We start from the raw sequence: 14,903 nt of genomic DNA on the forward strand, positions 1-14,903 counted from the left end.
TGGATGCTAACGGAAGCGATTTTTAAAAGTTGCCACCGCCGATGGTGGTGGAGAAGCCCTCTTGGCGAGAGGAGAAACCCACAAGGGGAGTAAAAGTTGCCGGAGGCGACAGAGATGAAAGGAGAGGAGAAAAAGGCCGCCGGAGGCTACAAGGATTCGGCACGGGAAGAGGAAAACACTAAACCCTAGGAGAGCTCTCTGCTAGGACCGGCTCCTACCGTCATCACAATAGTCTTCTTCATGGTTTAATGATTGAGGAGATGGAGCAGAGGATTATGATCTTTGCAATCTTATATTGTCACATACTAGTCCTTGTAGTTGCTAATATATCCGGTTAACCCCTATGATCGCGTTTTTCTTGCTCCAATATCTATTTTGATGGATGTAGATAGCTGAGTGACTAAATCAATCTCTCTAGTTTTATAATATTACGGATATGGTCATTGTTTGCAATTCGGGATAAATTCTTGCAATTCAAGTTCATATCAACCTTAAAAACTCAGCTATTTTTTTAGCAGGAAGACCACTTTAGCAAGAAAGCTCCACATCCTGGATGCCCTCAAAGCTAGAAGTCTTCAACTAGATGAGAAGTATCCTGTTTCCACTTCTTCTGCTAAGGTCCAAGAATTTAGCATTTAAGTTCATTCTAAATACATCTGAACTTGCTGGCTAGAAATTGAAGTTGCTTTCTTATGTTGGAAGATTTGTACTAATAAAGGTAGTCAAATATTCCAACCCTTTATACTACATGAATATTGTTCTGCTACCAAGCTCTTTTCTTGACAAGATGGCCTCTACTATCAGAAATTTCTGGTGGAGCTGAAATAGATCTCCATCTTCGAAGTTGGGATAATACTTGCAAACCTTTCGATAGGGGAGGATTGGGTATCAAAGATATTGTCCTAACCAAATAAAGCTCTGATGGCTTGGAGGCTTATTTCAAACCTACTGCTTCATGGACAAGATCGATCGAGGAAAGACATTTTAGGAACACCTCTCTCTGGGATATTCTAGCTAAGTCTAAATCTCATAGACTTGGAATGCGATTCGTCAGATCAAAGGATATTCTCCATGAAAGTATCCGTTCTTATAGGACCACTGGCGTCATAATTGTGATTTGGATGGCATTCAACTCCCCTCTAAAGTTAAATGGGTAAAGAATCTTACAGTGGGCTCGAACTGGAATTGGAACTAGATTAATGAGATCATCTCCATTTGTTTGCTCACAGCATCTCCCAGATTAACCTCAGCCAAGCTTTGGTCAATCACTAGGACAAGCTGACCTATTCTAGTTCGAAAACAGGGCTTTTCTATTACAAGTCAGCTTACAAAGTGCTGACTAGTGATTATTGGACAAGCTCTCCTCCTCAAATAACCCCTCAAAGTTGTGGAACGCCATAGGGAAGAACTCTCTGGTGCTTCCTCGTGTAAAAATGTTCATTTGGCGAAGCATTTCAAGAGCCCTCCCAATTAGAACGAAGCTTCACTGATTCATTTGTGGCGAGGAGGTAAGAGACTATTGATCGTCTTCTCGTGTTGTTCGTTTCCAAAATCATTGAAAGTAAGTTCGGCTCTGTTAATTAATGGAAACTATCCTTGGGACTTGGACGATTAGATCTTCTCCTTCAGTACCCATCTATCTACGGAGGACCTTAGCTTAGAGCTTCGGGATTCTCTGGACTCTGGTGCATGGAAAGCACTAGATGCCCTCTTGTTTTGCAAATTCCTAGCTTGTGTCCCCTCAAAGTAGCTGAAAAGGCTAACATACCTCTCGATGGTTGTATCAGAACCTGTAAGTGTTGAAGACGAGTAACATGATTGCTGTATAAAGGACACAGGACTCACATCTGAAAGAGGTGGCTGAAGTGGGTGCAGGTGCAGTTGGCCCTGATCCTATGAATTCTTATGCGTGGGCTGATGTCAGCTAGAAAGGAAATAGCCATGGGTGAACCACCCAACTTTTGGAAGTTGAGAGGGTCCCCAACTCGTGACTTAATATGATATAATTTTAAGTTTACTTTTAAATAATTTATTATATGCAAATTGTTAACGACGCACGTGGCTTAGTTTAGTAGCTTAATTCAGTTTAGTTTAATAGCTTATCAGTGTCTTAGTTTAGAGAAGTAATTTATTATATGCAATCCGTAAACTCTTAAATGATTAAAAAAATAACAAAGACTCGTGAGTGAAACTGAGGTTTTGTTGTATCATAGGCCCACTAAGAAAGGACGGAAAACGTGGTATTTTTGCCTTAGATTTTAGCTTTGCAGTCTGTGATGGCCTTAGACGTTTCAACCGAATTGATTCAGTGTATCTTAGGATTGACCCATAAGAGGATTATACAAACATATAAGTTAGATCCTAACAAAATAATTATCTATGACTATGACCCTACCACTCCAGATGGGATGACTCGCTTGCCTTTTGCCCTCTTAAAAACGACCAAAGTCAGTTTACCTAGATAAAAGAAATAACCTATGAACAAGCATTCGATTTGGTGCACAGCAACAGTCCACTGCTCATGCGTTGGAGATTCTGGAGTATTTATGACACCACTGTCAGCCACTTTGGCATGAATTCACTCGACCAACTCACTTGGGTCCTTTTTTACTGGACCTATTTATTATATGAACAAAGTAGATAATATCATTTATGTATGCCATCGAGAGATTAGATCAGGATAGCATAAAGTAAGGAAGTTTTCATTTATGTCGTGATAATTGACACCGTACGTTTCACCTATTATTTGACTGCTTGGAAAACGCCACCTCCTGGGTCATTCTTCGGTCCATTCTTCATCTTTTTCATGTTTATCTTTCATGACAAATTTTGGAGCTCTGTTACTGAAAATTTTTAAGATAATTAAAAATAGGTAAATAGTTGTTAGGCCCGGCTCAAACATTGGTTGCTGTACCTTATTGTCTAACTTGTGATTAAGTCGCCTGGCAGACATAGAGTCCGTCCTTTTTTATATTTTTGAGGAAATGTTTGAAAGCTCTCTCTTGATCTATAAATAGTGAAAATATAGGGGGGTGAAGCGCAATTTTGCTTAAAGCAGCAGCCTATAATACACTCAGAGAATGAAGGTCAGAGCATAGCGATGGCAATGAGCTTAGAGAGTGGTCAAGGTGAGTACACTTTGGATGGCACTGTGGATCTCAAGGGTAACCCTGTTCTTAGGTCAAAAACTGGAGGGTGGACTGCTTGCTCCTTCTTAGTTGGTAATGAATTTTTCTTCTTCTCTATCCACATTACAAACTTGTCTAAAACTCTATTGTTACAATTTCATAGCCCTTTTGCTGCTAGTTGTTAGAAAGCTCAGTTGTAGATTGGTTTGATGAAGTTTTGTGATGTTACTGGTGAGTGCAGTGTATGAGGTGTTTGAAAGAATGGCATTCTATGGGATATCATCAAACCTGGTGCTCTACTTGACCAATAAACTCCACCAAGGGACTGTTGATGCGTCGAACAACGTGACAAACTGGGTTGGTACTGTGTTCTTGGCTCCGGTGCTCGGAGCATACGTCGCCGATGCTCACCTCGGGCGGTATTGGACCTTTGTCTTTGCATCAGTTATCTATCTGATGGTAATTTCATCACCTGTTATTCAGAGATAGTTTCATTATCTGCTTTTACCTTTACTAGTTTAAAACATAGAGGTAGAATGGCAAGAAATAATGATAGATGCCAGAGAATGGAATATGAAATTTGACATCAATCGTCCTCTGTCAATTTAAGTAGTTGGAGAAATCTGTGACTGAGGTGTCTCAGGAGGTTGAATATAGTTTTTATGCCATTTAATCGAAAGACCCACCCATTTAATTTGAATTGACCCGGCCTAATGATGTGTTGCAAGCCTAAACGTGAAAGGAGTGTTACAAAATAGAATTTAATCCATGTTGTCTATCAGCTTAAGTTCCTATGTAACTGGTCTTTCACTATAATTACGATTATCAGTTATTTATTTACTAGTTCTCTGTTGCTCATATATATAGGTATGACATTTTGCTAGTAGATTTACATATTGTGGTTGACTAAAATTCCTTGAAAGATGCTTAATAGCATATGGACAATTGGATTAGATATCGGTCTTTTCACTTGATATAAGGTAATCAATGGAAAAAGACTTGTAGTTATTAGATACTTAAAGGGTCTTTGTTTCGATGCAGCGTCTAGCTACTTTGTTCTCTAAATATCATAGATGAGGGGTTGAGAATTGCTTCCATCTACTCCAAGTACTTACATTCACATAGTTATCTTGTTTCCACCAACGGTCTAACCTTTGGTAACCACAGAAGCTTAATCTATCGATACAAAAGGAGACATCAAACAGCATTACAATCCTTTCAGGTCTTGCATGTGCTTGTTTAATTTCATAGCCAGAGTTAGGTAGCATATTCTGAAAATAAAAGGGCTAGGAAAATAAACAAGGAGACTTCAGCATGGCATGAAGACAAGGAAAATATTTTATTTGAATAGAATTAACAAATATTACTCTTTGTGTTTTGTCAATGCCTATATAGTTATGAATTATTAAGAGATATACTCATATTTTTCAAAGAAGATCTTTTCAATTTCAGCAGTAATGAGTCTATGTGCTTTCACTGATAAAAACTTGAGTGCTGCTATTGCAAGTCATCTCTGCCAGAAATTCAGGTTGTACGTTATGTTGTCTGAATCTCCTTGAGAACATTGAAAATTGCTCATTTATCTTATATTATTATAAATTTTGTGATACAATTCCATCTAAAATTTTTCTTAGGAACATTTAATGTTCCTAGAGCAATATGTAATGTTGTTAATGGACTTTGTTATGCTACAGGGAATGTGTATGCTGACCCTAGCAGTTTCTATACCATCGCTGAAGCCACCACCTTGCCAAACAAGCTGTCCACCAGCTTCAACTTTGCAACTATGCGTCTTCTTTGGTGGATTATATATACTTGCCATAGGAAATGGTGGAGCTAAATCTAACATCTCTACCATTGGTGCTGACCAATTTGATGAATTGCATCCTAGGGAAAGGATGCACAAGCTTTCCTTCTTCAATTGGTGGACATCTAGTATATACGTGGGAACTCTTTTTGCCAACACCGTCCTTGTCTATTTGCAAGACAATGTTGGTTGGTCTATTGGATATGGAATTCCAACACTTGGTCTACTAATCTCAATAATAATCTTCTTGGCTGGCACACCACTTTATAGGCACAGAATGCCACAAGGAAGTCCATTTACTAGGATGGCAAGGGTGACAGTGGCTGCGATTAGGAAGTGGAACCTTCCAATACCTGCGAACGGAAAGGAACTTTATGAGCTTGATTTAGAGGTTTATACAAAGAAAAGAATGTTAAGAATCGATGTTACCAATTCGATGAGGTTAGTCATAGTTTAATTGTTTTTAAAAAAATTAAGCATCTTTTGGTATTTATGCTATTCTTTTCTTGCATGAAGTTCCTCTTTTCTATAAAACCAGTTAATTTCCAGTTCTACCTATCATATATAACTCATTTTCTTGTCTAGGAAATTCATTTTGTTCTAGGCCTTACTTTCATGTCAAGCCATTTTAAATGCTAAATTTCCTTTTACTAATGAAACATCTAAAATTTTTTATATCACAAGCATGTCCATTTATATATATACAAAATTCAAACTGCAATTTTTTTTTTTGTACATTTAAAGTTTTGTCTATTCAGTAGTCTGCCCTCACGCCCAAGCTTGGGTACTTCTAGAAGCATATTATTAGCTTTCATATACTCGGACATATGTTTTTGTTTTACATCTTGAACCATCACACAATACAGATGAAGAAAACATCAGTGTAGGACAGTGAAACTTTTATTTGCTGACCAAAACAGTTGAAGAACTATTGTGAGAATAAAAGGTTACAGAAGAGTTATATCTGTTGTGAAAGTATTGTATATGAGACTCCATAATGTGTTGGAATTTTACATTCCATAAGAAATACATGACAATTAATGATGATTCTTTTGCAGATCATAATTTTCTTGTCGTTCTTCTCGTACTGTTCTTTTTTATCTTAGTTCTGATGCTACAGATCACTATAACTATGTCTTTTCATTCATAATGCATATATATAATCTGTTTCATTCTAGATATAAAGTATAATAACTGCATTACTTATGTAACACACACTCTGATCCGACCTATCTCTTTCATATGGACTTTCCACATGCCATCAAGTATTCATCCATGAAATTGTCTCGGTATTATTTATAACCGTCGCATGATTTCTTTTGAAGGTCTAAAACAACTTTATTAAGTTACCCTTTCATATTTGCAAACATAGGTTCCTAAATAGAGCTGCTGTCAAGGGTGATTCAAATACCAAATGGGCTTTATGTTCAGTAACACATGTGGAAGAGACAAAAGGAATTCTACGAATGGTTCCAGTATTTCTTGCTATGTTCATTCCTTCCATAACCGTTGCTCAGAGTAATACCCTTTTTGTTAAGCAAGCTACAACTTTGAATCGGCACATCGGTCCTCACTTCCAAATCCCTCCAGCAAGCTTAGGAGCATTTATAACAATATCCATGCTTGTTTCTGTCATCCTCTATGACCGTTATTTCGTAAAGATCATGAGGACCTGGACAAAGAATTCTAGGGGAATCACGCTCCTGCAAAGACTGGGAGTAGCGTTATTTCTCCATATCGTAACAATGGTAGTTGCATGTCTAACCGAAAGGAGAAGGCTAACTGTTGCAAGAAGTCATGGGCTAGATAAAAGCGGGGGACAGGTTCCACTTACAATCTTCACATTACTTCCTCAGTTTGTACTTATAGGATTAGCTGATTCTTTCTTGATAGCCGGGACGATAGAATTCTTCTATGACCAAGCTCCAGAAAGCATGAAGAGTTTGGGGACGTCCTACTCACTGTCAGCATACGGTATTGGCAACTTTCTCAGCAGTTTCGTCCTCACACTTGTCTCGGATATCACAAGCAGAAAAGGCAAGGGATGGATACTAAACAATCTGAATGCCTCACATCTGGACTATTATTATGCGTTCCTCGCCATCCTTAGTTTCCTTAATTTCATCTTGTTCTTATTCATAAGTTACAAATACACCTACAGAGTGGAGTTATCTGAATCAAGTGATGTAGTAAGAGGGGTTCAAGAGGCAACAGATGGTCACACAGAGTTGAAGACATGAAACGAAATTATGTAGTCTAAAGCGCATATATAACTTTGAGGATCATTGTTTAGGAAATTAGTGGATACAAGAAGTTTCAATTTGTAATACTAATGATAGAAGTGGTGAATTAATGAATACAAGACAATTCAGTCAACTATAAAATGCATACTATGATGTTCTGCATCTTGCTATTATCTGTACAAAAACTTTTAAGATAACATGAATGTAATTTGAATTCAATGTTGAGCTAAATTATTTATTATTCTACATAATGCTTTATTTCATTTTCCTCTTATAAATTTACAGTGTGGATATGACAAGGAAGGATTCCATTTCAGCTTGACAAACTGAGCCAAATAGCAGTCATCCAAATCTCGAGATAATAGAAACAATAAGCAAAGAACGGAAAAATAACAAGAATTAACATGTTTGGCGAATGTGCGTAAAAATTAAATCACAGAAAACAATGAGAAAAGACATGATATAAATGATCATCTTTTCCAATTATTACTCTGTAGAGACATGCTCTTAGATGTACTTTTCGAAAAATTTATGTTGGAGTGTTTGCATAACCTCTCAATGGCAAAGCATGAAAGTAAGATTTTTTCAAATACTTTCTATGGCAGTTTTTTTTCATTCTAATCATAATTGTTAAAAGGTATGACATATATTATGCAGCTCCAAGGAGAATGAGAGAGAACCTTGTAGTGACATGTACTACAACAAATGTATTGACTAATTGGCTTCTTCTAGATTTGTTTGACTAAGATCTCATATAGACTTTTGGAGCATCTAGAATTGGACTTTCTGACTTGTAGAGAAAGAAGATGTGGATTGATAAGTAACATGTATGACCTAGCAAAGATAAATCCAAACTTGGACCCCTGCAGCCAATTATTTTAAATCCTTTCCTTGGACCTCCATTTGCTCATTTGGCTTGGAACCTCTTGACTTTGTCAAGATGGTAATGAGAACAAAAGAAAAGAAAAGAAAAGAAAAATTATTTTGTGGGGGATCATTGCAGTGGGGCTTGCAGTTCAAATCAGAAGTTACATCAAAGAATAGACCATGAAGCTTTAAAATGTGGTGCTTATTTGACTATTGGATGCCATTTTGGTCAGTTATTAATCAGCATACAGTGATGGGTGGAGGTCAGTATCTAGTAAAGTTGAAAGTATCTTCATCCCCTTTCAACTTTAATTTCATGCAAGTAGCTTAGCAATGAGAGAATCTTTTATTTCTACTGGGTGTGTGTTTATCAAAATTGTTTTAGATGACATCTAAGATGAAGAAGAATTCATTGAGACTGGTGACACTAGAGCTCTCACAAACAGGTGGAGAAAATATATTTGATGCAAGGATTTTTTTTTTTTTCTTTCTTTAGTTTGGATATGCTTAATTTAATGTCTAATAGTCAAAATAATCAAATGCTTTAAGGATAAAATTTGCTTCAAACCGTTAACAAACATATAATTCTCTTCTGATTTTAGAACATTTAATGTTCCTTCAAAGTATGATCAGATTTTAAATATAAAAAAGTAAAGACTTATGACTTATACACAGTTTAGGTCATCCTAGATTATCTTCTTATATCAAGTAATTAATGTTATTTTTAACTTATACTTTTGGTATATCATTAACCAGAAATCTCACTTTTTGCGACTAAATACTATTTAAGAGAAACCCCAACTTCTAGGAAGTAATTAATGGTCATGTAAGCTTTCTAAACTAAAGTTATAAATTTTTGCTACTGGTGTTTTATCTTATGGTATTTTCTCTACATAGAAAAAGAAGTCAAGCAAGTAGTGAGATGTGTGAAATATTAGAAAATATATTGGTTTGAAGCTAAGTCTCAAATTTAATTAATTATTCTCATTTTTTAATCTTAATCTATGCAAACTTAGTTAGAAATAAGAAAAATTAAAATGGATTTAGCTACTGAACTTGGCCAAAGATCCCGACCGAGTTCAGAGATCTCTTGAGCTGAAAGCAAATTAGGGGTAATGGAATGAATAAAGAAAGTAGTATTTTGGAATAAACCAAAGACCTTGAAGGACGTAAAATAAGGGAAATGACGTCAATTGCTTGACAAATGCTTCCATACTTATCTTTAACTATTTCTCCGTCGTCATCTCTTTGTATAAAATAGTTGTTTTTAATTTTCTTCTCTCTCTTTTGCGTTTCCAAAACCTCGGAGAAGATAAATAGGAAAAATAACGTTAATTGCTTTATGCCTCAATACTTATCTCCAATTTTTCTACGTGGGCACCTTTTGATCAAACTAAGATCTATTTTAAAATTTATTTATCAAATTAAATCATTCTAAATTTAAATATTAAAAAGGGTTTAATTTATTGTAACACTTTTTAGTAAAATTCTTAATTGTGAAGTGTTTTTTTTATAAATAATCACCTTCCTAGCTGAAGTATTATCTTAAAGTGCTTTTAGAGTAACGATTAAGTATTTTATTTAGGACTATAGCAACTCTCCTAGAACTTCTTCACTTTTAAAGAATAATATATATATATATATATATATATTTTATGTGGTTCATAAATTAAAATAAACTTTCCGCTTTATTAAACTAATTAACTTTCTATCTATTTCACAAGTTCTGCAAATTTTTAAAGATATCAAATAAAACAACAACCCGATTTAGAGAAAAAAATCTTAGTATCGAATCATTGCTCCTGATTTAGAGGATTGGAGGATTTAAATATGACGTGGGATTCGAATAAACTCTTTCTCAAAGTTATAATATAGGTACTAATCCATATTCAAGCTAGATAAGTAAATCTAAATCTTGGATTACAAATTTTACTCCTGGAGATTATTATGCACTTATATCACTTTAGCAACTGCCGAGGAGCAACAAGGAGATGCACGCCTACCTACTTCAGAAAACCTTACTCCTAAAACCGTTTCATGCCGTATGCTATGCCTCCTCGGTTAAGTTTCTAGAACTCTGATCACAAATTTTACTGCCTAATAAGCTAAGCTAATACCAACCAAATGGGAAAACCTAATTCGAGGGGTTAAATGTCAAATTTTGGTAGTAGAAAGTATGAAGTTGTTCCTTGGTAGACCATACAAATTTGAAGCCCAAACAGTAGAATAACGTGGACTCCAGATTTTGAAGTGGAAATTAATTATCCAAAACTTTTTTTGAACTGTTTTGTAGGAAAATGCATGTATTATTTGATTATTAAACTACTTGAGGCCATATATTTATTGCTGTGTAGGAGACAAGCCAGTGATGAGTGATGGGTGGCATTAGTTGCAAAAAAAATTATCTACAAGGGTGTCTATAAAAGGACAGGCTCACAAAGGAGTAGCAACTACTCCCATTTAAGTCCTCAGGGTCTTTGTGAGCCATGGCTGAGAGCTCTGAGTCTGGGCTAGGGAAGTATACAAAAGATGGCTCAGTGGATCTCAAGGGCAACCCAGTCCTCAGATCCAAGAGAGGAGGATGGACTGCTTGCTCTTTTGTTGTGGGTAAGTTTCCACAACTATATTTGTGATTCCTATAGCATTTACTTAGTCATCTCTTGAGATATGAGACTCCATTGGAGGTCTCCAAATGGAAGGAGGAGTCTTCAAGTCCACTGTCGTGGAAGGTTGATGACTACCTAGTTACTTACTGTAATAGTTTAAGATGTATTAGTTGCAATTCAACTATTTCAAATTACCTCTGTACCTCTTGTTAATTTTCTATGCCAAACTTTTTTTGTATTCTGACTTTGTTGTCGGTTACTTAAAAGCTCAAGTTCATAAAGAGTGGCATTTACTTTTTATACTAGTACTACTGATAGCCACTTAATAACCTTACAATTGCCAATGATTAAGTATCTACTTATGGGATGACAACACTTGGGAATTATTTTGCAGTGTATGAAGTGTTTGAAAGGATGGCATATTATGGGATTTCATCAAACCTGGTGCTTTATCTGACCACCAAACTGCATCAAGGCACAGTTTCATCAGCAAACAATGTTACCAATTGGGTTGGCACCATTTGGATGACACCAATTATAGGTGCTTATATTGCAGATGCTCATCTTGGCAGATACTGGACTTTTATCACTGCATCCATAATCTATCTTTCAGTAAGTTGATCACCAGAATAACTCTCGTTTATTATTTTGATAGTAGAATATATTAAATGCAGGATATATATTATTAGTCGGTAACCCAAGAATTTTAAGCGTATGCTGTCCTTTAGGTTAACTAGTTATCACTAGCATAATCTATAATATCACCTACTTTGAATGCTATGGTCCAATTAGAGGGTCGCAGTCTTATAATGGAGTTATATCATTGGGAATAGATGGATACACAGCAATAATGTGTATGACCTAGTCACAGATAAGGTTAAGATGTATGACTATAGGAGCATGATATTTTTATCTATAGTTTTGACAACTTTCTTAATATACAATTTTCTCTGTCTCTTTCTCTGTCTCTATTAGTATAAACGTCCAGAGAAATTAGTGAACTCACATGATATAAACTGCTACAAGTTCTCCTGGCACAAATCTCAAAACATCGGCAATAGACTGCAAGCAGCACCACTTGCATTCCGGCTTCCTTGGAAGAAGGACAAAGATATAAAAAAAATAAATAATAAGTGAACAGAGGCATATGCAAGTTATCCTCAATAGACAATCTCTCAGTTCTATGCAAGTCTCTTTTCTGGAGTCCGCATTCACGCATGTGAAAACATTAATAAACTCGTACTATGTGTCTAGGCAAGAGTGCAGGAAAGAGTATTCATAGATTTTTATTTCAGTTTTCTTTTCGTCTGATTCTTCTCACCTACTGGCCACTGCCAGTAAAACTCTGCCTCGTTTTGTTGACACCTTTTTCTTTTAGTAACAAGAAGCGAGCTACTGGAGCCCTTGGACAAATAAAATCTTCCACTTGTCTTGATCTGGAGGTCTTTATCTTGCATAATGAGAAAGTTTGTGGTATGTTTCTAGGAGTTGAATACTATGCTCTGAAGATTCTAAAAGCCTTTGAAACCACGTTGATGCTTATCTAATTTTTTGACATTTTGGCAACTTTGTTGACCCTTTCTATAGAAGTATCTATGGAGTATGGATTTGATAGGACCAGGAGTATGGATTTGATAGGACCAGGAGTATGGACATGATAGGACCAGGCTATATATATATATATATATACAACCTTTTCTCTATTCTCACTATGAATTAAAGGGGGTCCATAATGAACATGGATAAGGGTTGGGAACTTGGGATGGTCCCAACTTTGAAAGATATCTTATTCGCATGCCTGCCTCTCAAAACTCGATATTAATTGTATGTAAATTTTCTAATGTGAGCTTATCCACATGCCAAGTGATGTCCTTATTATTAACTTACCAGATTCAGACAAGAATTATACTTTTGTGAATGTGTAAAAGAATTTTGTTCTGAAGCTGTTTGTTTACTGTCCATTCGTTGTCCAATGAGTAAATAATTAATAAAATCTTACTCTTTCTTTTATACCTTTCTCCCAGGGTATGATTCTACTAACTGTTACAGTCTCAGTCCCCTCTCTCAGACCCCCACCTTGTGGAGCCAACACTAGTGATCCCAACTGCAACCAGGAGGCCTCGCCACTGCAACTGGGTCTCTTCTTCTGCGCACTCTATATTCTAGCCATTGGCACGGGTGGAACCAAGCCCAACATCTCAACCATTGGCGCAGACCAATTCGATGAGTTCGACAAGAAGGAGAGAGTCCACAAGCTGTCCTTCTTCAACTGGTGGATGTTTAGCATCTTCTTTGGGACTCTGTTTGCCAACACTGTGCTTGTTTACATCCAAGACAATGTGGGCTGGAGCATTGGCTATGCTCTCCCCACAGCAGGGCTTGCAATCTCGGTTGCAATCTTTTTGGCAGGGACTCCCTTTTATCGTCACAGGATGCCATCTGGTAGTCCGTTTACTAAGATGGCCAGGGTTATTGTGGCGGCTATGAGGAAGTGGAGAGTGGAGTTGCCTAGTGATGCCAAGGAACTGCATGAACTGGATCTGGCAGACTATGCTAAGAGTGGGAAATTTCGTATTGACTCCACACCAGCTTGGAGGTTTGTTCTCACTCTGTCTTAGCGTTTTCTATGGTAGAATTGTAGACATTAGAGATAGGGTTTAATAAGGGACTCATTTTCTAAAAGATTATGCTCCGATACCATGTAAATGACTAATTGAACTAAAATCTTCTTAAAACTTATTAGGTAATAGACTACCAATGTATGTCATTGCTTAACAAAGTTCACACTCTCTCAAAATTGGTGATAAATCCTCAGTGAGAGAAACAAGGATTCAATGCAGGCAGACTTTGTTTGAGTAGTTTGAGCAATCATCAATTGCACGCCACGCGCATCGCATAGTCATGATTAGCCCCCCGGCCATGTATTTTATCTCTGGTGCAAATGCGACAGTCTAGTGTGCACCCAGATCAAAAGTATCAATCTTATTAATTATCTTGGGAATTTTAGATAATGATTGACGTATTATATCCGCTTTAAGTCTTTACTAAAGGTCAATAACGCTCATTATTGATGAACTCATGGTGCAACCAAATTAGGCCTAAGATTTTGTTTCATATATTCTGCATCGATCCATGCAGGATCCTAAACAAAGCGGCCGTAAAGACCGGGCCAAAAACACCATGGATACTATCCTCAGTGACCCAAGTGGAGGAGACCAAGCAAATGCTGAAGATGATCCCAATCTTGGTCGCAACCTTCGTCCCAAGCACCATGTTGGCACAGATCAATACCCTATTCGTCAAGCAAGGCACCACTCTAAACCGACACATCGGCGCCCACTTCCAAATCCCCCCGGCAAGCCTCCAGGCCTTCGTCACGATCTCGATGCTCATCTCCGTCGTGATCTACGACCGATACTTCGTCTCCTTCATGCGTCGCTGGACTAAGAACCCGAGGGGGATCTCCCTGCTCCAGAGGATGGGAGTCGGGCTGGCCTTGCACGTATTTATCATGGCAATTGCATCCGTAACCGAGAACAGGAGGCTGCACATTGCCAGGGAGCACAACGTAGTGGAGAATGGAGGCAAAGTTCCAATCACCATCTTTGTGCTACTGCCTCAGTTTGCACTCATGGGTGTGGCTGATGCTTTTCTCGAAGTGGCCAAGATTGAGTTCTTCTATGACCAAGCACCTGAGGGGATGAAGAGCCTGGGGACGTCGTATGCTATGACCAGCTTGGGGATTGGGAACTTTCTAAGTAGCTTCATTCTATCAACGACTGAACATGTTACATCGAGGAATGGGCACAAGGGATGGATACTTAATAACCTCAATGCTTCTCATCTGGACTATTACTATGCCTTCTTGACCATCCTGAGTTTTTTCAACTTTGTATTCTTCCTCATCCTGAGCCGGTTTTATATGTACAAAGCTGCGATTGGTGAATTCGACGACGAGTCCAGTGAAGAGCAGGAGGTTCCAGCTCTGACGAATGGTAATGGCCAGATGATTGATTAATTACAAGCTGATTAGCTGATCTAATAGGAGACAAGGGCAGGGAGAAACATTCTATTTTCTCTGATAAAGAAAGATTTACTTTCTTGAAAAAGATATAGTAACGCAGTGTATTTTAATTTTGCATAGGCTTATGACCTTTTTTCTTTCTCTCCTGATATGAAAATGTTTGCCAGTTCAGGCCTCAGCTTGAAACGTCGATATGAAAATATAGCCCCACGTACGTCTCAGGTTTAA

The 14,903-nt window shown here is 37.3% G+C and overlaps 2 protein-coding genes across 4 annotated transcripts; both read left to right on the forward strand.

The window, feature by feature from the left end:
- On the forward strand, positions 1–7,409 carry LOC140785265 (protein NRT1/ PTR FAMILY 5.2-like). 3 transcript variants are annotated; one of them, XM_073133068.1, is made up of 5 exons: positions 1–1,508; positions 3,029–3,221; positions 3,370–3,587; positions 4,823–5,376; positions 6,308–7,409. In XM_073133068.1, exons 2-5 carry the CDS (start codon positions 3,101–3,103, stop codon positions 7,173–7,175), a joined length of 1,761 nt encoding a protein of 586 aa, XP_072989169.1. In that variant the 5' UTR covers positions 1–1,508; positions 3,029–3,100; the 3' UTR covers positions 7,176–7,409. The 3 variants fall into 3 exon arrangements, with proteins under 3 accessions (XP_072989169.1, XP_072989170.1, XP_072989171.1); XM_073133069.1 differs by lacking the exon at positions 1–1,508 and having other exon boundaries at positions 3,018–3,221; XM_073133070.1 differs by lacking the exons at positions 1–1,508; positions 3,029–3,221; positions 3,370–3,587 and adding an exon at positions 4,477–4,656.
- Positions 7,410–10,420: 3,011 nt separating this feature from the next.
- On the forward strand, positions 10,421–14,903 carry LOC140785212 (protein NRT1/ PTR FAMILY 5.2-like). The gene is made up of 4 exons (XM_073132989.1): positions 10,421–10,652; positions 11,046–11,263; positions 12,676–13,247; positions 13,790–14,903. The coding sequence occupies exons 1-4, from the start codon at positions 10,532–10,534 to the stop codon at positions 14,667–14,669; spliced, it is 1,791 nt and encodes a 596-aa protein (XP_072989090.1). The 5' UTR covers positions 10,421–10,531; the 3' UTR covers positions 14,670–14,903.

The sequence above is a fragment of the Typha latifolia genome, chromosome 3 (genome assembly GCF_019914945.1).
Source record: "Typha latifolia isolate L0001 chromosome 3, TyphaL0001v2, whole genome shotgun sequence".
In the NCBI taxonomy this organism is placed as follows: domain Eukaryota; kingdom Viridiplantae; phylum Streptophyta; class Magnoliopsida; order Poales; family Typhaceae; genus Typha; species Typha latifolia.